The sequence below is a fragment of the Thamnophis sirtalis genome, unplaced genomic scaffold (assembly GCF_051295495.1).
Source record: "Thamnophis sirtalis isolate CommonGarterSnake01/CBP01778 unplaced genomic scaffold, rThaSir2_p1.2 scaffold_6, whole genome shotgun sequence".
NCBI classification, from domain to species: Eukaryota; Metazoa; Chordata; class Lepidosauria; order Squamata; family Natricidae; genus Thamnophis; species Thamnophis sirtalis.
The window spans coordinates 13,617,135-13,640,476 of record NW_028261386.1 but is presented as its reverse complement, the minus strand read 5'-3'; the positions used below and the strand labels follow the sequence as shown (position 1 = coordinate 13,640,476).

At 40.7% G+C, this 23,342-nt stretch overlaps 1 protein-coding gene across 2 annotated transcripts in view; it reads right to left on the bottom strand.

The window, feature by feature from the left end:
* Positions 1-36: 36 nt before the first annotated feature.
* Positions 37-23,342, bottom strand: part of ANKFY1 (ankyrin repeat and FYVE domain containing 1) — a 62,661-nt gene continuing 39,355 nt past the window's right edge. For both annotated transcript variants that reach the window (XM_014069815.2, XM_014069816.2), the window contains exons 13-25: positions 23,227-23,325; positions 22,219-22,372; positions 20,850-21,018; positions 19,700-19,818; positions 18,023-18,179; positions 16,973-17,173; positions 15,049-15,225; positions 12,379-12,526; positions 10,100-10,190; positions 9,371-9,495; positions 7,046-7,192; positions 5,878-5,968; positions 37-4,876 (exon numbers count right to left, since the gene is read on the bottom strand). In XM_014069815.2, coding sequence (XP_013925290.2) covers positions 4,744-4,876; positions 5,878-5,968; positions 7,046-7,192; positions 9,371-9,495; positions 10,100-10,190; positions 12,379-12,526; positions 15,049-15,225; positions 16,973-17,173; positions 18,023-18,179; positions 19,700-19,818; positions 20,850-21,018; positions 22,219-22,372; positions 23,227-23,325 — 1,811 coding nt within the window. In that variant the 3' untranslated portion in view covers positions 37-4,743. The remainder of the gene's footprint in view (positions 4,877-5,877; positions 5,969-7,045; positions 7,193-9,370; positions 9,496-10,099; positions 10,191-12,378; positions 12,527-15,048; positions 15,226-16,972; positions 17,174-18,022; positions 18,180-19,699; positions 19,819-20,849; positions 21,019-22,218; positions 22,373-23,226; positions 23,326-23,342) is intronic.

Below are 23,342 nucleotides of genomic sequence, written 5' to 3'. Positions count from 1 at the left end.
TTTTGCTTGACTTCTGTAGCCATGAACGTACTGGTGTCCAATTCAATTAAATTGCTTTATTAGAAGAAATTACAAGTTGGCATATAAATATTAGAAAAATACATTGCTTTACAGGGCTTTTGAAGGAAAGATTATAGTTGGAAAAAAAAACGATTAAGACTTTGTTTCTCAAACTAAGAACAGCTGAAAAACAGGCCATATTACTTGCAGATGTTTAGTTTCCTGCCATGAAAATGGTATTAGCGGTGTGTGGAATGCAGTAATCCCAGTCTGGTAGGGACAAGGCTACAGGACTATAGTTTTGTACTGTCAATCCATAAGGACAGCTACGCCTTTAAAAAAAAAAGTATAGGCAAAACTTATTTAATGCAATACAGACACTCCAATTTTAAAACAAAGTAGCATGTTTGCAAATAGCTACTGTATATTGGACATCATAAGCTTAATTACCTGATGTTGTGATATCTAGGTTTACTACCTGAGTTGCTATGTGGGAGAACCAATGGTAGAAAAGTTTCCTCTTCCACTAATGTCCCTCTGACTTGAATACAAGACTTCACAACCACTCTTTCATAAGCCAAGCAGTTATCCTTTCCCAAACACAGATTAGTCCTTTTAATAATCTGCACTGTAAACAGCTTAGTCCTACTATAAAACTCCTGGTTAGGCAGATTCAGACAAGGCTTTACATTACAAACAAGCACAAACTCCTAGAGAGATCGTGAGTTACCTCTATAGGTTGGTTCATACAACTTTTTTTTTTTTAACACGCTAGGAAATGAGCAAAGAAAAATCAATTTTCAGGATCTTAGGCTGAGAGCTAATCAAGAAGCAGGTCAGCGCTCTCAGAACACTGAAAAAGCAAACTCATTTGACAAAAATGAAATTTCCAGGCTATGCCTGCATTCCACAGATTTAAATTATATCAAGTTGGTCTTACAGGTTTTCAAGATAGAGCTACCTTTTTATGGCACATGGTGACCATTCAGAAAAAGGCAAGGGGAGGGGATGGAGAGCAGGTTGCAGTTTAAGAGGTCTGAGATAGGATGAACTGGCTGCAGAGGACTGCTGAACCATGTCTACAAAACAACAGTAGATTTGGTGTCCAGAACTATTCACATATGAAACATGCAAACTCTTTCCGTGCTCATATGCTGGATTATACAGTAAGTACTGTCACAAATTATAAAACTGGAGCACAAAACTTTTCATGTGCTTGAAAGTACAGAATGAGCAGTATGGGGAAACTGACCAATGAGAGAAGTTGTGCAGAAGGGAGGGATGGGAGAAAGGGATCTAAATGTGGTCGCTAAGGTTTAAGAATGTTAAAACTAAGACCATGAAGAATCAGATCACCTTTGAAGGGGAAAAACCAAGGACATGTGGCAGTATGAAAACTAGCAATAGGCATACCTTGTTTCCCCAAAAATAAGACAGGGTCTTGTTTTCTTTTGACTCCCAAAATAAGCACTTGGTCTTATTTTCGGGGATAATTTATAATTTTTCAGGTGCAGGAGGCGGCAAGTGTGGTCACCTCATGGCTGCTGCTGTGTTGCAATGTTTTTGGGGAAGAGCTTATTTTCTGGAGAGGGCTTATTTTAGCGCATACGCTCAAAAGCCCAATTGGGCTTATTATGTGGGGAGGTCTTATTTTTGGGAAAACAGGGTAGTTGCTTCCAAACTTCTAAAAAGTTGCACTTTTGTATTGGTCCTTGAAGACAAATCAAGCACATCCCACTCCTTGTGCTCTAAAACAAGGAAAGCAAGATCCCCAGAGAGTTTGATGCCATGGCTAAAGCCAACACAGATAAAAGTTATCTCTGTCAATTGATTTACAGTTCCTTAACCATCTTTATAAATAAATAGTGTTACAGTGGTTCAAATTCTCAAGTTCTTTCATAACATTTAGCCCCTTTTCATGTAATTTGTAGATAAAAATATTCCAAGGAAATGCTTTAGCATTGGTAACAAGTGGTCAAGCAACCACTCACAAGACCACATTGAACATGTCACTTAATAAATTAAGAAAATGCAGGCAGTGTTCTCCCCATCTTCCCCTTGTGTTTCATTCAACAGCAATTGCCATTGTTTAGGTCTAAATACAAGCCAAAAAACGGATGAAACTTGCTGGATCTCAAGACAATCAACCAAACTATCAATTTTCCTCCAGGAAAATGAGTTTGAGACCACAAGTTCAGATCATTAGAACAAATTAACATCTCAGCTAATTTATAATCTACCATGGTACAGTATTGCACACGTGAAACAGTCAGATCCTCAAGTGTTACACTTATACATTGACTAGTAAGAACATTTTTCTTTAAAATAAAACAAAACACTAATTTTGGGCCAGTCAGTAGAATAGGCTCAGATACAAGTGTTTTTATTAAAAGTGCTTTACAATTATTTCTTATGTGCAATCCACCAAGTCCATTTCAAATTCAAGCACACTGCCCCAGGAGAATCTCTTTAACTGGGAACTTCCATAACTCAATTGATATTGAGAGAGGCCTGCTTAATTTTGGCATGTTAATGTTCTATCATATATACAATTTACAACCTGGAAATGGTTACATAATGTCCGTAATGCCACTGTAGAAATATGGTAATGTGTCTATGAAAAAATAACTCTTAAAAAATACCAGAATCACCAAGGTAAACTGAAAAACTAGCAATTTGTTCACCTTCCACCTCCATTTGCTCAGATGAAGTGTGATGAGTTAGCAGGTGAACTATTGCATTTCCCATCTAGTTATCCAAAACAAGCTGCCTGCCTACAGCCTCACAAAGTAGCTTATTTCTTTGAGCGGGTAGAGATTGCACTGATTATAGGTTAAATGACAAGAGGTTCATTCTTTTGAAGCAAATGGATACAAGCAGGAATTTTAGAAAAGGGCAAATAATTACTAAGGATCCCCTAATCATCCCTGAATGTCACTGAAGGCAGAATTCCAGTTTTTCACCCAACAGATCAGAAGGGCCAAGCAGCAAACTGGGATCCAATTTGAAATGTAGCATTGACTTCTTCCCCTTAAGTCTCTTTCTACTCAATTTCCCCCGAGATTTTGCTTAACACGGAAAGCTGTTATGTCCCTTAAATCACAGAAATATATTTTAAAAAGTAACACTCTGTTTTGTGTATGTGCATACACTCACCCATGTGGTAACATTACAGGACACATTAGTATTCTAGAAAGGAGAGAGGATGCAATTTTTAGTTAGTTAATATTTTTCCCTTCCCTTACATACATATAGACAACTGAAAAGTAGTGGTTACTGAAGGGAAGAGTGACACATATTTTAATTAACCCATTCATGAAGCAATGGAAGACTTGCTTATCTTCCAGGGTTTGGTTCTGTTTATAAGATTGCACCAACCCACCTTAATCCTCTATATTTAAGTACATGGTGGTTTGAACCCAAGAAACCCCTTTTTTTTGCTGTGTTAAACATATGACCAAAAAAAATATCCCTTGTACATATTCCAAGATTTTAGAAGAGACCTGCTGTGGCACCTGACAACAATAAAATGTCTTTGTCCAAGGAAAGAGGCCCACAAGAGACAAAACCGCAAGCCAATTCTACTTTATCTGACTCAAGATAGGCTTCTCTTTACACATGGACTTGATGTGAGCTGCAACTATCATATTAATGCATAAGCATTTTGTAAGAAATCACAAGCCTCAAGATTTATGGACGGAGAGGACCAGCTCCAAGGGTCACTGTCTTGCTGTTGGTTGCTCTACTGGCACTATTCTACCTCTCCTGGTTATCCTTATTTCATTATCTCGGCCTTTAGTCATTTTCACATGCCCCATAGTAGCATCATCATTGCATGCGGAGTTCGTTCCATAGCATTACACCTTCCTTCAACATCACTGTAAACATAGGACTATTTGCAAAGTTTTTGATACATTACCAAAAGACAGCTTGGATTATTAATTATTTCTTAAGAAAACCCGATTGAATTTGATAGCGAAGTTGGCCTCATCGCTCCCTGATTTTGACGCAGGAGAGCAAACAAGGGTTCTGAAAATCCAGGAGCTTTAGTCAACCTCCTTTTCAACAGGAGAAGTGGTAAAGCTTTCATTATAAGGCCACGCAAAAATTTTCAGCAATGTGTTGAACAAAAACTTAACTTGTGGTCAACCTCTTTTTGGGTAAAAGCAGTCACTGTGCCTGGCACAGCTGCCCTTTGTAAAAAAAAATATATATTAGAGAACACCAGAAATGTTCTCTCCAGAAAGGTAACAAAAGGGGCAGATCAGCTCATACTTACCCAGAAATGTAAGTACTAACAATATTATTTCTTTTCTTTTAAAAAAAGTGTGATAAGACTTTAGAACAGCGAAGTCACAGTTTTATCACCAAGGAAGGCCTTCTTTGTTGCATGATCAGCAAGTACAAAAATCTTGGTTTTCAATGCTTTGACCTGGAAACAGAGCAGCTCAACCAAATCGTGTTGGTTTTCCCACAGATTCTCTGTAGCATTCCCAGTTTTCTCCCAATGCAGTTTTTTTTAATCATTATTCATTGTTAACATTAATACACCACCCCCCACAAAAAAATCATATATACTGGAATATAGCATTTGCATGGTCCCTTAAGTTGGTCAGAGTCCACTGTAACAGGAAGACAAACTCTTAGCTTCCCCTTCTCCGTGAGATGTGACTTGGGATAGGCGCCTGTTACAAGGTGGAAGGGGAGGCATTCCCTGGGAGTCATTTCCCTCCTCACAGCCAACTAGGAAACACCCCCAACAGTCAAGACGTCAAAGCAAGTGTTGCAAACGCGGACAGGCTTGTTCAAGTCAAATTTGATGATAGGAATCTCCTTGGTTGAACACTTATGGCAGAGCAGACGCCCACAGTGCCGGCTGCAAGGAACAAGGAAGGAAAAAGAGGTGTTTACTTCATCCCTGTCACTTGTTTATGATGAAAAAAAATATCAAGGGATTTATTTAGGAAGAGATGGTTAAGGAAAGAAAACTATTAAGAGATTTCCACAACACTAAAAGTTGTTGGAATTTTTATGGCCAATCGTTAGAGCTAGATGTCCATATAAGTTTAATAACTAATAACTAATATGGTTTTTTTTCCAAAACAGGATGGTTGACTCTGTTAAAGCAGAGGCTGGAAGAAAATGAAGGATTAAAAAAAACAAAGTGTGGGTCAAATTGAAGAAAATGTATGTGGTTGCTAAGAATCAACACTGATTCCATGGCAGATTGTCTGTCTGTCTGTTTACCTGCCTGCCTTCCTACCGAATTCTTATAGTGCTCCTCATACAGAGAGAATCTCATCTGGGTCTTTGTATTTTGTCTTCAATTGAAGTCAGTGCTTGCTTTCAGAAGCCAAAAAGGTGCATTTGAAAAGAAACTGGAATCATTTACTGGCAGCTGCCTTTTCTGGGACAACGTATTTTATACTGATCTCTATTTTGCGTGGGTGACATTGTTATTTTTGTTTTGCATTTATTGTACATTTTTTAACCTGAATTCCCAAACTGAGATTTGTAAACCATCAGTGTGGGGCTTCTGGAGAAAAGGCCCCCTTTCTTCCTTAAGAGTTAGCATCTCTGAAAGATGGGCAAGAGGAAAGGCCTCATTTCTGATCATAGGATTTGGACTAAATGAACGAAACAGCACAAGCTGTTTTCTGGACAGTGAAAGGGCCACATTTCAATAAATAGCACAATGACCTCTATTGGCAGCTGCACTGCCTATCTCAAAAAAGCAAAGTGGGAGAGAAAGATTAAGAATGGCAGGTTACAAGCCCCTCACCATATTCCTTAATTTTTTTTAAAAAAAATCACTTTCATTTATGCAACAATCCATCATTTGATATTCTTAAAATATTGACACTCAGGATAGATTACCAGTGGTGCTTTCTCAAAGTGACACCAAACTTGGCACTGCATTCGTAACAATTGGAGCCATCACACCAGGGAGGTTCCTTGGACAACATGTCTGCAAAAGAAAGGGCAACAATGGGAACCCACAGTCACGGTCCATGCCTTCTAACCCACCCTATTTAGGTAAGCTGCACAAGGAAGCAAGTCTTAAGTGAAGCTCTTGAGGGCCGCCTTAGCTGATGGGAGCCATACCAACTTCTTCAGAGTCTTTAGCTGGGCTAAACCACATGGAGCAGAAGTTGTAGAAGTACCTACCCAAAGATCTTCTCAAAGATCTTACTCTCTTAAAGGTCTGTCATAAAGGAGATTATCATCAACATTCCATTAGGAGACCAACAGGTAAAGAGAACTATGGGAAAAGTGACTAACTGTATGACAGAAGCCAAATATAGCCTCTCAATTCTAAGCCCACTTTTTTCAGCTATTAAATCACATACTGATTCTGAGAAGACACTGTAGGAGGAAAGCCATGTTGGGCTACACAAAAAACAGGAGGCGGCTGGTGGCACTTTTCCCTGTTAACAAGTTTTTATTGAAAGGGGCACGTTTTTGTGAGCTGTGCCTTTTTATAACATCCGTCAGTCTGCCATGCTTCAATCTGCTTGGCAATCTTCTTTACCTGTATTTTCTTTCAAGAAATATAAAATTCGAACCACATGATATGAGCCAAGGTGGCGCAGTGGTTAAATGCAGCACTGCAGGCTACTGCTAGATCAGCAGTTCAGCGGTTCAAATCTCACCGGCTCAGGGTTGACTCAGCCTTCCATCCTTCCGAGGTGGGTAAAATGAGGACCCAGATTGTTGGGGGCAATATGCTGACTCTCTGTAAACCGCTTAGAGAGGCCTGAAAGCCCTATGAAGCGGTATATAAGTCCACTGCTATTGCTATTGCTATGATATGGAGCAAAGCCTCAAGAGATCTATACTGTTTCCCCCATTACCTCATTTAAAACAAAAATAAAAAAACATTTTGGAGAAATTTGATGGGCAAGCAGTAGCTATTTCTACCTTGTCCAGGAAGATTATTTTGGGTTAAAATAGCCTCCTTCTCTTTGTGAAAAAGTCCTCCCCATGCATTTATAGCTGTTTACTCAAGACAGATTTTGGACATGCAACTTCCCGAGATCCTTACCCAGAAGCCGGAAGAGAAGCTGTTTAGTTGCTACTTGATAGTTGAAGATATTGATCCCTTGATTGTTATTGATGCCCAAGCGAGCACCAGCTCTCACTATAGCCCGACACAGGTTGGCATTTCCCTTCGTATAGGCCAAAAGGAGCACTTGGAAAGAAAAGAAAAAGGAGGTATTTGGATCCCACCCTACCCAGTTCAATTAAGCCACCATCATCAGTACTTCACTAACTCTAGGAAGTTAAGATTTCCTCAGCAAGTCATATGACAGCAAACAATTTAAATTAATTGGAGAAAAAAAGAAAGAAAGAAAGAAAGAAAGAAAGAAAGAAAGAAAGAAAGAAAGAAAGAAAGAAAGAACACGGAACCCAGCCCCACATGCAAACCAACTCTTTTGGCAGGTATTATTGGAAGTCACTGGACCACTTACAATAGTTGATATCAATGCCTACTTTTTCTATTCTGCCAAAAGATCTTTGACATGAGCCACTGGAGAGCTTAGCATACCTGCAAGTTGCACGCTATTGTGGTAATGTAAACTTCTGGCCAGGGGTGGGTTGTTTCTGGTGTGACTGCTGGTTTGGTGATCGCGCGTGCGCCTAATGTGCGCTTTGCGCACATGTGCAGTAGCTGTAAACAGGTCTGCGCATGCGCTGAACATTAAAAAATGCCCCCAAACCATGCCATGGTGACCAGAGAACCAGTTTGGGTGCGTGGCGAGCCTGCTGTCCCTACCGGTTCGGTGACCCAGTTGCCATTTCCACTACTAGTTCACCAGAACCGGTGTGAACCGGTAGCAACCCACCTCTGCTTCTGCCCCAAATAAAGCTACCACAAACACTAAACAGAAGAGGGAATCTGGTAAGTTCAGCGACATCATTCCACCCCATGAAATCTAATAAATTCCTTTGATTATGTTAGTAAAGAGGATGACCACTGAAGGATACAGATACCATAATCTGCCATGCTTGTCTTTTGTCCTCCCCACCTAAAAGAATATATCTTCTGTAGCCACAGGAATCCTGTGAGATGCTAGGTTACACTGACAAAGTTTTATTTATTAAGCTATCTCAATAGCATTCTTCAATTTGAATGTTTTTTTATTGAAAAGTTTTAATACATTTTACAAATATTTCCCCTTCCCTCTCCCCACCCCAACCCCCCCTCCAACCCTCCCTCCCCTCAACTTCCCAGAGCAAAATACAGGGTATAAACATTTAACAATCATACACTAACATAAGATAACTAACTATAGCATCCTACCTCCCTCTTGTACTTTAACTCCCCTTTTATTAGACTAAATTTAGATAACTTATAACATTCCTTGTTCATTCATAAGCTAATTGAAATTCCTTAGTCCGATATTTATTTTGAATGAATTTGAATATTCATAGTGGCCTACATTACGTATGATTAGAGAGATGGAAGAAGACCTGAAGTCTGACACCTGTTTAGTCAAAAATCTGAATTAGTAGCTAATGTAGCTAATGAAGGCTCTTCAATCTTTACAAGAAGAGATAGAAGCAGAAGCAAATTGTAGCACTGGGGTAAAAACTGCAGATGCGTATATAGCAGAGATAAAATGTTTAAGGCGAAAACATTTGGTAGCTCCCTGATCTTGTATGTGAAAGCTAGAAGCAAAAATGTTTTTAATGGAGTGAGAATTATATACCATCTCATTGACATAATCTCATCCCTTTTGTCAAGATGACAGTTATCCTGTTGGGCTGGGAAGAATACAATAACAGAGTTGGAAGGGACCTTGGAGGTCTTCTAGTCCAACCCCCTGCTTAGGCAGGAAATTCTACACCATTTCAGACAAATGGTTATCCAACATCTTCTTAAACTTCCAGTGTTGGAGCATTCACAACTTCTGGAGACAAGTTGTTCCACTGATTAATTATTCTAACTGTCAGGAAATTTCTCCTTAATTCTAAGTTGAAGCTAAAACACATTCTCCATCCTGGAGAATTTTGGGAACTATGGTCAGAACATGTAGAGCGAAGGGCAAATTTTGCTTTCAACAAATCTTATGAAAGGGTCAGACCAAACCCAATGGCTGTTGTATCCTAAAGCACAACTTGCCCTGTTTTGTGAATGGGGATCCATCAGCAACAATTAAACACAAGAGGCTGAATCAAGGAAATGATGGCATACTGCACTGTTGGGCAACAGCATAAAACAGTGTTTTTAAAACTAGGCCCTTTTTTTATATGTGTGAGCTTTCTAAATTCCCTAGCCAGGATGCTCATTGAGGAATTCTGGGAGTTGAAGTCCACACATTTCAAAGTTGACAAGTTTCAAAAACACTGGAATAAAAGTTCTTACCTGTATTTCCATCAGTATCTGGCTTGTCAAGCGGATATTCTGGCATACATTCCCGGAAAAAATCAAAGATAGTTGCTGCATTCTCTTTTCCATATTGCCCCAGGATGTGCATTGGGGACTGACCTCTAGTAATGAGATGTTGATTGTGTTATATCCAGAGCAAATTCCAATGGCAATACAAGAAGATTTCTCCCTTCCAAGTCAGGGTTCACTTTTTTACACACATACATCTTTAAGGGCAGTTGTTTAGATGTTATACACAAATCACTTTGCAATGATGATTGCATACTAAGCGCTCACACTAAAACAAATTCTAAAAACCAAGAAAAGAAGGTCTATTTCATTCCCTGAAGCAATTCTTTCTACCTTTCCTCCAGAGAAGCCTTACTAAGAAAGCCTGGTTACACACAGCTACTTTTCCCAGTGGAATTGCATAACCCCACACTTTGAAACAGTCTGAAAATCCAAGGTCAGATAAATAGACATGAAAATGTGGCAATAATGTGCAAGGGTAAACACATACACCCAGACTTATTAAGAACATGAATTCGGAAACCCTCCTAAATTTTAATCAACCTTACTGGATGAGGAAAAAGTACCGCCCATTAAAATATATTTGTTTAGCCTTGCTTTTGAAGCAAGGAGAAAAGCAACTCGCTCTTGGACAGTTTTCAGTGCTTTAAAAAAAAACCCAGCTAATACAAAGATAAAAAAGGCTGTTCTTCTTACCTGGCATTAATGGCTTCTGCATCTATATTACACTCTGTCAGAAGGACACGAATGTTTGACAGACGTCCGTGCATGACCGCCAAGTGTAGAGCTAAATTTTGACAAGAAAAAGAAGGCAGGATTTAAACAGACCCTAAAAAAAAAGATCTCTACATGATTTAAAAGCAAAGTGTCAGCATTCCAAATAGCATCCAAAAGTAAATCAGAATCCAAGGCAAAGTATTGGTCAAAGTTCCAATTTATTAAGAGAGCCATGTTGGCACATCTGGAAAAATCCGAATCTGAAAGCTTCCTGGTTTTCCCCACCTAGTTGAAAGTTCAAGCTGTTGCCCGCACACCCACAAGTCCATCACATGTCCAATCTTCCACTGCCATACTGGCAGTTCTACCCACCCAGTTCCGGTCAGGTGTAGAGGTGCAAAGAGAAAGGATGACCTTGACTTTCTAGAAAAATTTTTGTTATGGCTACATCGCATCTCACTCCTACAATACCCTCTTCCATTTTCCCACCATAGAAAATGCGTAGTAGAATAATAGAAAGTGTGGCAGGCTAAAGACCCAAAAGAAAAGATGGCTGCAGGCCTGACACAAAGTTTTTACCCCGTATTGCTATTTATTTAATATGCAAACTTATAGGGCCATCTTTCTTATATCAAACCCTAGCAAAGATAGGAAACCTTTTTTCCTTGGGAAGCTGCTTTCCCCCAACTTGCAAGGGCTACAGAAGCACAGTGATAATGCTGGAGTGTCTCTGCTCTGCCTGGTATCAAAATCTTTTTGTTGTTTGAGGGGGAATACATAAAACAATGCTGGTAAAATTAATTTTAGTTATCAGATTTCAGGGGAGCTCTATGGTTTCAAAAAATGGCTCAGGAGTTACCAAGCTATACACTACAAATAATTCCCTTCATTGTTGTAAGAAGCAATGCCAGATTTAAAGTATTAAATGACAGGTTTTATTGCAGCTGCCATACTGACTTGTATACCCACAAGGTGTACAGGTAGTCCTTGTTTTACAACCATTCATTTAGCAACTGTTCAAAGTTATAATGATTTGTAACTTATAACCATTGCAGCATCCTCGTGGTCATGTGATCAATATTTAGGCACTTTGGTAACCAGCATGTATTTACAAAGGTTGTAGCATCCTGAGGTTATGTGTTTCCCATCTGAGACCTTCCCAGCTGGCTTCCAACAAGCAAAGTCAATGGGGGAAGTGGGATTCACTTAACAATTGCATGGTTCATTTAACAATTATGCCAAAAAATGTTCTAAAATCAAGCACAACACATTTAACCGCCTTGCTTAGCAATAGAAATTGTGGTCTCAATTATAGTCATAACTCAAGGACTACCTGCAGTCAAAATGTGTCTGCAGCATACCACTTTGGGAATGCCTAATTAGAAAAAGGCAGCCAATTCAAACGATTGTGTTTTTACTACTTTGGACTATTAAGCATCATCTGCACGAAGACTCACCCACTCCAACTGAGAGACGTGGCAAACATAAACAATACTCCTCCCTCTTCCTAGTTTCCCACAACGCCCCGTGAGGTAGGTTGGGCTGGTTCCACCACAAAACCGTGCTCGACTAAACCGCGCCCGACTAAACCGCGCCCGACTAAACCGCGCCCGACTAAACCGTGTCACTGACGTCATCAACAGGGCGACAACAGCGCGGAGACAGAAGCAGGCTGTAAACCTTAAACCTAAAATTAACCCCTAAACCTAAACCTAACCCCCCTAAACCTAACCCTAAACCTAACCCTAAACCTAACCCTAAACCTAACCCTAAACCTAACCCTTAACCTAACCCTAAACCTAACCCTTAACCTAACCCTAACCCTAACCCTAACCGTTACCTTAAGTTGAATCGGCTTGCTTTCAAAGCACTATTTAAAGTGCCCTTCTTTCTCCGCGCTGGCTGTTGTCGCCCTGTTGATGACATCAGCGACGCGGTTTAATCGGGCGCGGTTTAGTCCAGCGCGGTTTTGACGGGTCACGGGTTGGGCTGACAGTGAATGACCAACCCCCTTTCACACCTAAGGCGGGATTACAACTCAGTTTCCTGGTTTCTAACCTGATCCCTTAACCACCAAACCAACTGGTTTCCAGACTGCTAAAAGGGGCCCAGAAGTATAACCATGAGCCCAAAAGGAGAACCGTGCCACAAGAGAACGAAAGTGGCTTCGCAAGCCAAGGAAACGCTGTTTAAGAAATACTGAGAGGGAAGTGAGCTTGGCTAATGCAGAATGAACCTTTGGGGTTCACAAGGCGTACCGTTGTTTTTGTTTTCATCCACAGCAGCGAAGTCAATGCCATTCTCCAGAAGGACTGAGCATATTGTGGGCAAGTCTTGCTGGGCTGCAAGATGGAGGGCAGTCTGGCGATGCTTGTTCAACTCATCGACTCTAGCACCTGCCAGCAGCTACGAGGAAGGGAACACATGAGAAAAGGGGGAATTGTTCCAGGAGCAATAAAATGTAGGTAGCAGATCATCTGGAAGAAAATCCTTCTACTCCATTATTAATAATTCAATTTCTTGTTTACTATTAATAGGATACAAAGGCTGGCTATAGTGCATTCAAGAAATCAAAAGCTCACATGGCAGTTGACAGTAAGAACTGTTCTGAAATCATGACAAATTGAAGCAATCTGGCACAACTTTACTCAATTTTACATGATTTTGATTTAAAAAAAACACAGAATCCTCTTTCCAGTCAAGTTTGACCGTATATCACTTCAAATATGTATGTCAAAGCAGCTTTCTCGGCAATAGAAGGAAGTGGTTTATTATCCCATTCATCCAAAGTGCATTTCAATTTTCTACAGCTTTGGGATTTTCTTTGGTCTCCCACCCAAATATTAGCCAGGCCTGACCTAGTTCATTTCTGGGTACAGGAAAGATCAACAAGGTGCTGCAACCTGATGACATGGTTTTAAAATTAAAGGCTGCACAGTTAACTTTGAAGGAGAACGCTATTTCCATTTCACAGCAGCCATGTCAGACATTTATTATTTTCAAGCTAGATGATGACCTCATGAAGATGCTGATGAGGACCCGGATTGTTGGGGGCAATATGCTGATTCTGTAAACTGCTTAAAGCACTGTGAAGCGGTATATATAAGTCTAAGTGCTATTGCTATTGATAGAACTTCCTTATCAACAATTCAGAAATGGTTTGTCTTTTTCTGCCTCTGGGAGGTGCTATGGTTCAATCCTTTCTTGGTGCTCTCAAATCCAAGTAATAACCAGATTTTGAAATCAACTAATGTTGGTTAGCTGCTCAGTTATAGATTTCTGAAGTGCATCGGTAAAATCCTATGGAGTACATAAATTGAATGGGGGAATAAACATGGCACACTAGATACCAACTCAGCTGTAGAAACTTTTGCCTTACCCAGCAATTGTTGTGGAATCTTCCCTTCCTTGAGATGAAGAAGCCTTATCGCTTCTGAGCTTCCAATGATCCTTTAAGACTTGGTTATGTCATCAAGTCCAGGTAGACCCTGGAACTTGTGAAGTGGCTCCATTATTATTACCACCCCTTTGTCCTGTGATCTTGATTGCTTTTCTGTTTCTATAGTTTTTTAAATGCTTTTTTATAATTAATAATGATCAGTGATTTTAAGTATGTATTCGATGAAGTAATCCTAATTTATCAAGTACCAAGTTAAAGAATGGAACTGTAAAGCAAGTCAAGAATGAAAGATATTTTTGCAAGACAGAGGTAGCCAATCCAAGACCTGCAAACATCCTTTGTTTGCTCACTTGAAGCTACACAGAGAGACCAGGTCAACAAGCACAGACTGTCCTAAGTCACTGCAGAAATGTTTCTGCTCCTCTGTCTAATCTGCAGTAGTAGTAAACATTGAGAAAATGGTTACTTTATCTACTATTTATCTTCCTCCTTCACAAATGTCTCTAAGACAGAGAGAGACACAGAGACACACACAGAGAGAGAGACCCTTTCTCCCCACCAGGGATGTGCAGTCAGGGGAGGCGGGACCTCACCAGCGTCATGAGGAAAAGAAAAGATTAAAAGGAAAAAGGCTAAGGTAGTTGCTGACAGAGTCACAGTGGATGACTCTGCTTAGTGCTTAACTGCAGTGGGAGGCAAGAGAACTACGGGCCTCCTTTACTCTAGCTTTATGATCACTTGAGCAGAGTTAAGCAAGGGTTAAAAGACGAAAAATTTCTTATGCAAAGGAGGCACGTGTTCTCTCGCCTCCTGTAGAGGGCATTTTTAGAGGCTTTTTAGAGTTCTCTGGGAGCAACTAACTCAGTCTGACTCAGAGCTCTGGCCTTTCATGAGGGCAGGCAAAAGCAGAGTTGAAATCCTCTCTGAAACAGCTGGAAAAGGTGCGTGTGTGGGGAGGGGGGAGGAATTCAAAAAGTTTGATTGCATGCAGAACCACGTTGCCTTTTCAAACACAAACACACACACACACACACACACACACACACACACACACACAGCTGGATAAAAGTATATAAGCCCAGCTTCACTGATTACGTTTGAAAAGGCAATGTGATTCACCTGCAATCAAAGGCTCCGATCGGAAGGCAGCAGGGGAATGGGGGGGGTGGTATGGCAGAGGAGCTGCTTTCAAGCCTTTGGAAAATATATCCAATCCAATGTCTGTGTTTGTGTTTGTTTGAGAGTGAGTGAGTGAGAGAGGGATCCAACTTCTCTGTGTGCGTGTGTCTGTTTGAAAGAGGGGGGAGGGAGGGAGGAAGGAGGGGGAGGGAGAAGAAAAAGACTGGGAAAACTTATTTTGCAAGGGGGGAAATGCTGTCGCTTTAAATCGGAACTGAGCATGCCTGGCTGTGGAATTCTGTGAGTTGAAGTCCACAAGTCTAAAAAAATTGCTGCCTCACCAGCCATAAAGCTCACCGCACGTCACTGTTCCCCACCCAAATTTGAAAATAAAGTTTGCATCACATACCAGATTGCGCACAATAATTTCAGAGCCAGCTTGAACAGCCAGGTGCAATGGTGTCAGCTTGGAGGTGTCCTGGACTCTGGAATTCACATCTGCTTGGACACTGATCAAGAAGAGGACGCTTTCAATGTCTGAATTCTGAACGGCCAGATGGAGGAAATTCCGACCTTTATTGTCCACCTAGCCAAACAAAATGCCATTTTAAGTCAACTGAAATAATTTAATCCTTCTTCAGACATGATTACCCAAGCTGTGAAGGTTAATGCTTTAGAATCCATTCCCTGTGTTTTCAATGTAAGACTCAGCTTAGCCTGCAAGCAGTCTTCATAGTCCACAAATATTCAAATTGGCAGGAAATTCTGGCACTGGAGAGCAAATTGACTGCTTTCTTAGATGCAAAAGAGTTAAAAGGGGATGGGGAAAAGAACACAAAGAAGCGGGATGCAAATGGAGGAATGTGCCATCTACTTCTATGATTCTTTTGCTTTTGGCTTCTGATGTTTTTTTATAATATACTATTTACGCAGAAGCCTAATTGCTTTTTAACATAGCCCTTTTACCAAACAATAATTAAGCATTTCTAGGGGAAAAGGCTGAGACTTCTGAAGCATTTGATGTGTATCCTGTATTTCAGCTTGCTTTAGACACTCCCACAGATAAGCCAAATCTCTTTGCAAACCCAGAATTTCATTTCATTTTCATTTTACTTTATTTGTATGCCGCCCTTTTCCCTGAAAGGGACTCAGGGCGGCTCACAATTCAAGGGAGAAGAAAAACAGACAAAGTTACAAAACATAAAGACCATACACAGTTAAAAAGCACAACAGTCATACCATTCGAGTGGGGCTGTAAGTCTTTAGCCCCAGGCCTGTCAGAACAGCCAGGTTTTAAGGGCTATGCGGAAGGCCTGGAGGGTGGTGAGGGTACGAATCTCCACGGGGAGTTCGTTCCAGAGGGTCGGAGCAGCCACAGAGAAGGCCCTCCTCCGAGTAGTCGCCAGTCGACACTGGCCGGCTGATGGAATTCGGAGGAGGCCTAGTCTATGGGATCTTATTGGTCTAGTGGAGGTAATTGGCAGTAGGCGGTCTCTGAAGTACCCAGATCCACTACCATGAAGGGCTTTGTAGGTGACAACTAACACCTTGAAGCGCACCCGGAGACCAACAGGCAGCCAGTGCACCTCGCGGAGGATAGGTGTTACAGAAAATTGCTACTCGAGTAAAGGATGGAATTTTTGTTTCTTGTAACAGCTGATTTCACAACCGAAGTGACAATTGAGGGCTTTATGGTGAAAGAAAACAAAAGAGTTTCACTCAGTGTCTGTGGAGATTCTCAGACAGCCAGGTCATGGTGGTTCCAAAAGTGCTTTTTCAAAAGTCGACTGGACTTTGTGTTTTTTTCCCTTGAAGACATTTCACTTCTCACCCAAGAAGCTTTGGTCAAGGATGAAGAATCTTCTAAGTAGAGAAGTGAAATATCTTCAAGAAAAAAACGAAGTCCAGTTGACTTTTGAAAAAGCAGTTTTGGGATAGTTTCACTCAGGTTTTATTTCCTAAATCAGTCACTTACTTACAAAGAATAGAATAGAAATCTTTATTGACCAAGTGTGATTGAACACACAAGGAATTTGTCTTTGGTGCCTATGCTCTCAGCGTACATAAAAAGACAAGATACATTCGTCACGAATCATAAGGTACAATACTTAATGATAGTCATAGGGTACAAATAAGCAATCAGGGAACAATCCATATCAATATAAATCCTAAAGATACAAGCAACAAAGTTACAGTCCTGCAGTCATAAGTGGGAGGAGATGGGTACACTGAATGCTATCAAGGTATGGAATTAATACTGGCATATTGATGAATCTTTGCAATAGGTAGACTGCATAAAAGTGCTTAATAGATAATATTTGGTTCTCCTCTACCTGCTCAGCAGCTCCAGGCTCCCGCTTGAGAATTGCTTCTGCTGCCTTGTTGTTTTTATACGTCATAGCACAGGCAAAAGGGGTCAGCCCTTGTCGGTCCCTTAAGTTGAGCTGGATGGCAGAGTGTGAGATCATCATTTGGATAATGGTGTTGTGCTGATTGATAATGGCAACGTGGATTGGGGTTTTTCCTTCTGCATCCTGCAAATATAGTTTAGTCAGTGGTGCAAAGCAGATAACCAGTGCCCACAGAGTCTGCCTTGTGAACAGATTGGCTAGATTTGCTAGGAATACTGACAATGTATAGGGTAATAGATTAAATACAGAGGCTCTGAATATGAAAGGACAGATGGGAAACTTGAGGTAGTAAACCCATTTGTACTCGACTCCCCCAAAGCCCTTTCAAAACAGATCTATTCAATCCTTCACAAGATTGCTCCCATTCGTGAGGCACATCAAAACTGCCATGTAAATTCTAAAAGAGCCTTGACATCATTTTCAAAGGGCTAAACAAACCACATTCTCTTCTAAAATCCAAAGAAAAGAACCAGAAAATCCTAGCTTCCCACCACCATGCTCGCTGTTTCCACCCAGTTCAGCCTCTATGCAGAATCAACCCAACTTTATATTTCTTATGGAACTTGAAACAAACAAGCAGGCATCAATGAAGTAGCAGAAACTGTGGCTTGTAAATGTGGTTATTTATCTTACAATTATACATCAGGGTGTCACATATCCAAACACGTACCCAGGAGAGTGAGACAAATGAGTCAATTTAACCTGTAGCCTCACCTAATTTAAAGAATAGAAAGGATTTAGCTATAGTAGTTTTCAATCGAAGGACAGATCTGATAAGCAAGCTAGGATGGATTTATAGGGAAGGACTGGGTTCTTGACAGAAATGATAAACCTGAGCACAACCGGAATGTATTCGTAGCAACTGTCCATAAGGAAAGATTCAGACAGCAGATGCAAAGAAATTAGCATACCAGCAATGAAAAAAAGGGCTGCCAGCAGAAGCTGAACTATAATAACCTTTCTCTCACATACCTGTGCATTTACGTTGGCACCAAACTCCAGAAGGCATTGTACTGTTTCTTCCAGTCCCCAGCAAGCTGCCAAGTGCAATGGTGTCTGTCTATCATGAGCCTCCTCATCACCCTCTCCATTGGCACCTGGCTGCCTTGGGCTATTCACATCACAGCCACTGGGAAGAAAGTAGCATTAAAAGATCAACCAGAAGCATTCAAAATTCCAGAGCATAAGAAAAATGGAACTTATTCCATATGGAGTAAAATTAAAATGATACCCACCAGTCCTCAAATGCGAAGCGAACTATAGCTGCATAGAATGTCATTCTCACACTAGTGATCTCTATCCATATTGCACCACACCAACAAATTATAGTGTCCCATTTAGAAAGTACATGGATCTTTAAGGATAGAGAGACTGGTTTCTCATCCTTCCAACCAGGATTCACTAGCTAGGAGGAGAACTTCCAGCAATAACTCTCCTTAACTAGGGCAGTGCCATAGCTGAGGGAAGGACATACATTCTGACACCCAGCTAGAGCATTTTCTTCGGCCTGAGTGCTTTTCGCAGATGTTTCCAAAGGGAATCAGGTGATATGCTTCTCTTTTGGCTTGTGTTTAGCATTATTCTGGAATAGCGTTAAATCTCCTTCCAAAAACACAACTGATCTACAGATCATTATGTTTCTTTGGAACGTGAGTTTAATGCTATTTCAGAAAAGCACTAAAGTCGTATTTAAAAATAGCCTGAGTAGCAGCTGATGGGCAATGAAAGAGCTGTGCTGTGGACCAGGAAAGAGTTGGCTTTCTCTCTCCTAATACACTGAGTAACCTACTCTCCTGCAGCACTACTATGTAGCTGCTGTTCAGGCTGATCCAAATTTTCAAGCTGGGGATCTACGCAACTCCCTGGGAGATAGCATGGAGAGAGCGCTGTTTGAAAGCATTGGTCTCTTCTACTGCCCAAACAGGGATGGGCCCAAACTGCCCAAATATGGTGGCTCAGTGGCTAAGACCCTGAGCTTGTCAATCAGAAAGATCAGTGATTCAGATCCCTAGTGCCACGTAATGGAGTGAGCTCCTGTTACCTGTCCCAGCTTCTCCCAACCTAGCAGTTCGAAAGCATGTAAAAATGCAAGTAGAAAAATAGGGACCACCTTTGGTGGGAAGGTAAGTGTTCCATGTGCCTTTGGCGTTTAGTCATGCTGGCCACATGACCACAGAGATGTCTTCGGATAGCGCTGGCTCTTCGGCTTTGAAACAATGAGCATCGCCCCCTAGAGCCAGAAATGACTAGCACATATGTGCAAGGGGAACCTTTTACTGCCCAAACAGAATGGCCCTGTAAAACTGTGACCATATTGGTCTAAAATGGCCAATAGAGGTAGTCCGCAGCGGTGACTACTGCTGTCACTTGTGACTACCAACCCAGTTCTGAAGTTCCAACAGCCACCCTCTGTCACGTGACTGCGTGTAGGGTGTTTGGCAACTGGCCTCCATTTACTGCAGTTCGCAGTGCCCCATGGTCACACAATCGTATTCTATGAGAGTTTTGCTGAAAACCAGCACTTACTTTGGTGTTCAGCAAAGCCAGCTCATAGCGAAACAAGAATGGCTGGATTTATATGATAAAACATATAAATCCCAGCCACAAAATGCTGTCAACTTTTGTACTATGGGTTTTTGTTTTCCTGACCTGCGGATCAAGAAGCAGGCAATCGGTTCACTGTTCTCGTCAATGGCCCGGTGCAGCAATGTCTGTAAACAACCACTTGGTCCTGGGCCCCAGCAAGTTGCATCACAACCGTGCCTTACCTGCAAACAAGAGATAAAGAGACTGCCTGACTCCTGAAAGGAAAAGCAGACATTTGATATCACAATCTGCCTTTCTTATGTGTACATAGACAAAGTATGCGGGCTGTTCAATCTGGAAAATTGCATGTATTTATTTGGTCTCTAATAAAATGCACTTTCCTGAACTTAGGCAGGAAAACAAATCAAATGCACAAGTAGAGAATAGGTGGTAGTCATGTCACCATTTACCATTACCTTTGCTGATTATGATATATTGCTTTAATCATATTTATAAATCCCTCACCAAATCCCATCATATGTAATTGCATTGTCGTGAATTGCCAATTCACATTGTCAAAGGCCTTTTGTGAGTCCAGAAATAACGTCATTTGCTTCTCTTGGTGGGCTTCATAGTACTCTTAGCGTATTCAATACAATTCGCATACTGTCTCTGATCTTTCCCTTAGGGAAAAATTTGTTTTGGTCTATGTGTATAAGCCACCAGCTTCAGCTGCCAAAAAAGCCAATACAGTCATAGGCTGCATCAACAGAGGGATAGCATCAAGATCATGAGAAATGATCATATTACTTTATACCTCACTAGTGAGGCTACATTTCGAACATTGTGTATAGTTCTGGTCGTCATGATACAGTAAAGATGCTGAGTGCCTAGATAGCATGCAAAGAAAAGCAACAATGATGATAAGGGGTCTGGAGGCTAAACCATATGGTGAACAGGTGAGGGAGCTAAGTATGTCTAGGCTATCAGAAGGATCAGAGGGAACATGTTAATGGTCTTCTAGTACACGAGAGGCTTCACAGAGAAGAGGTTCTTCTCCAACGAACCAGAGAGCAGGACAAGTAGTAATGGGTGGAAGCCTGTTAAAGAGAGATCCAACCTAGAAGTAAGGAGAAATTTTCTGAAATGAGAAAAGTTAATCAGTGGAATAGCTTGTCTCCCGGAGTTGTGGATGCTCTATTGTTGCAGGTTTTTCAAAGTACTTAAGATTATAACATTTATCCTTAACTTTATCAGTTCCATTCCCTCTTACCAGCGTTGAAGCAATATCTTCCAAATTATTTTCAAGAGCAAGCCAGAGGGGAGGGTTCCCCTTCTCATCCGGCACAGACATGTCTGCTCCCCTAGTGCAGATTGCATCAACTACCAAGGGCAGCTGGTTTTTTATTGCTAGTTGAAGAGCTGTCTCTCCATCTTGAGTCCTGCAATAAAGACAATGTCAAGTCTATGTCTTAGACCTTTACATCTGGCAGGGAATCCTTACTACTCAATACTTGGTTAATATAATCACCATTCCACCCCTTGATTGGTTTTCTCGCTGGGATCACAAACAAGAGTTTATCAAAACATGCAGCAGAACTGAACTTTGTAGTGATGCAGAAGGGGGAAATTATTCTACAGGTTAGGAGCAAGGAGTAATCATATTAAATAACTCTTTCATTAAACCATATCTTTTTATTGGGTGGTGACTCTCAAAATCTTTAAAAAACCCTGTAAATATTTTGCTCTCAAAACAGTGGTAGAGTTCTCACCATTGTCTGAAAAGCAGTTGAAAAAGCTAAACATTACGTTCTCTGTATTTTTCTATATTTATAATTTCAACTAAATAAGTTGGAGAACATGCATGGAGAACTATTGTACATTTGCTGTTCCTGAAAATGAAAGGTCCATCTGCCCACACTAACTGCCCTATAACAAATGAGTTGTGCTCCAAGATTTTGTACATGTTCCTGCCGATCCACCTCCTATTACCCAAGACTTTTTCAACAGACAATGCCAGAAGTTAAAAGTGGAACTTTCTTTAGGTAAAACAAGTGCTAACCTTAATCTTTAGTAATTCTGTATTTTATACTGAAATTCTAATTAAATTTTTTTGTATCTCTTGCCTGAGCAGGAGACCTAGATTCCTGGTCCTGGCCTTGTGGCTGTTTATTTCTAAGCATGTAAGAACAAACTCTCAATAATGCATACATCCCTACAATTTTCAATGGGAAACAAAAGAAATAGCAAACCCATTGATCTGCCTAAATGCACCTAACTACATTAAAAAAAAATTTTTTTCTGTCAAAAAGCCATTTCTGGAAAATTCGGACTTGCGTAATATTGTCTCAGTTACAGAAACTCAATAAATGGAAACAAAAATATGCATCCACACCTACAAAAAATAATACCATTATAAGAGCATTTTAAAAATGAACCCTTCCCAAAAGGACTCAATGGAGAGGATCAAAGGATTCAAGTCAGCTATGAGAATTGTTTTGATAGCTAACCAGCAGACAATTAATTTAACAAAATGGATTCTTGGGTTGGTTCCCCTCAGATGCTTGGAGCCTAAAAATCGAATTCTGAAAATCTGCCAGGAGTTTCTTGCAAATATGGAAGTAATACACGCCTCTTATTACCTGACACTGATGTCGGCTTGATGCTCTAGGAGGAACAAGGCACTCTTGCTATCCTGTCTCTGTATTGCCATGTGTAGCAGAGTCTGTCCGTCTGACATTGTGTCATTGATGGAGGCTCCAGAGCCCAGGAGTTGAGCTGCAATTGTGTGCATACCTGATGACAAAAGGGGCAAAGTATTTATGGTATTTTTAATTTGGATCCTTTCTTCTAAGGAGCACGGGTCAACTTAAGACAGCTTCCCAAGCCAGGTTTTCAATAACGTTCTAAGATTGTTAACTATTTTCATTTTATTTTAAATTCAGCAGCAGAAAGCCTAGAACCTTCCAAATGTTTAGGGATATATGATAGCGAGATTTTGTGCGCTCAAGCTCAGCATACCTACCTGGTAGCAAAATTTATTTTGTACCTAAGGTACATGCACAGGATTTAGGTTTCATACACAAAACCATCCCACCTGCCGCCATTGAAGCCACCACTGCTGTCAGTTTGTGGAACCAAAAAAAGGTTGGGAACCCTTGCTCTAGATGCTCCTAAAAGCTGCCACTGAATTTTAATTTTTAAGGGGGTGTTAGAGGAAAATGCCCTCTCTCCCCGCCTCTCTCTCTTTCTATGTGTAAAATCATGAACTGTATTTAATTGAAATTTTAATGAAATTTAAATGAACCCATTTTTTTTTCTGTCCTGGCAGCCTCCCTTTTTTGGCCCTGATCTCATCAGCCTTTTTGGATGTATCTCTGCCCACAAGTGCCTTGGCTTGCAAAAACTAAGTTTCAGAGAACTCACTAGTAAACATGTGCTGCTGAGCCACCACTTGTAAAGAATAAAGGGTGGGTAATCATATGAAATAACTAAACCTCTTCTGCATTTGAAAACAGGATTTAAAAATATCAGTTGGATGGTGCTTTAAACTCCCATGAACTATATCCTTAATTTATAAAACTTTTCTTTTGCAAAATAAAAGCCTCCTCAACCTACCATACTGGTATCACGATTGCTTCAATTCCTACCTGTCCACAATGCTAATCCTAGCACAGTTTGATCTCTAGAGTCCTTGAGACTGAAGTCTGGAATTATTTGCAAGTTGTTGGTCGCATGGAGAGCGTTAGCTAAAAAAATAAAAAAT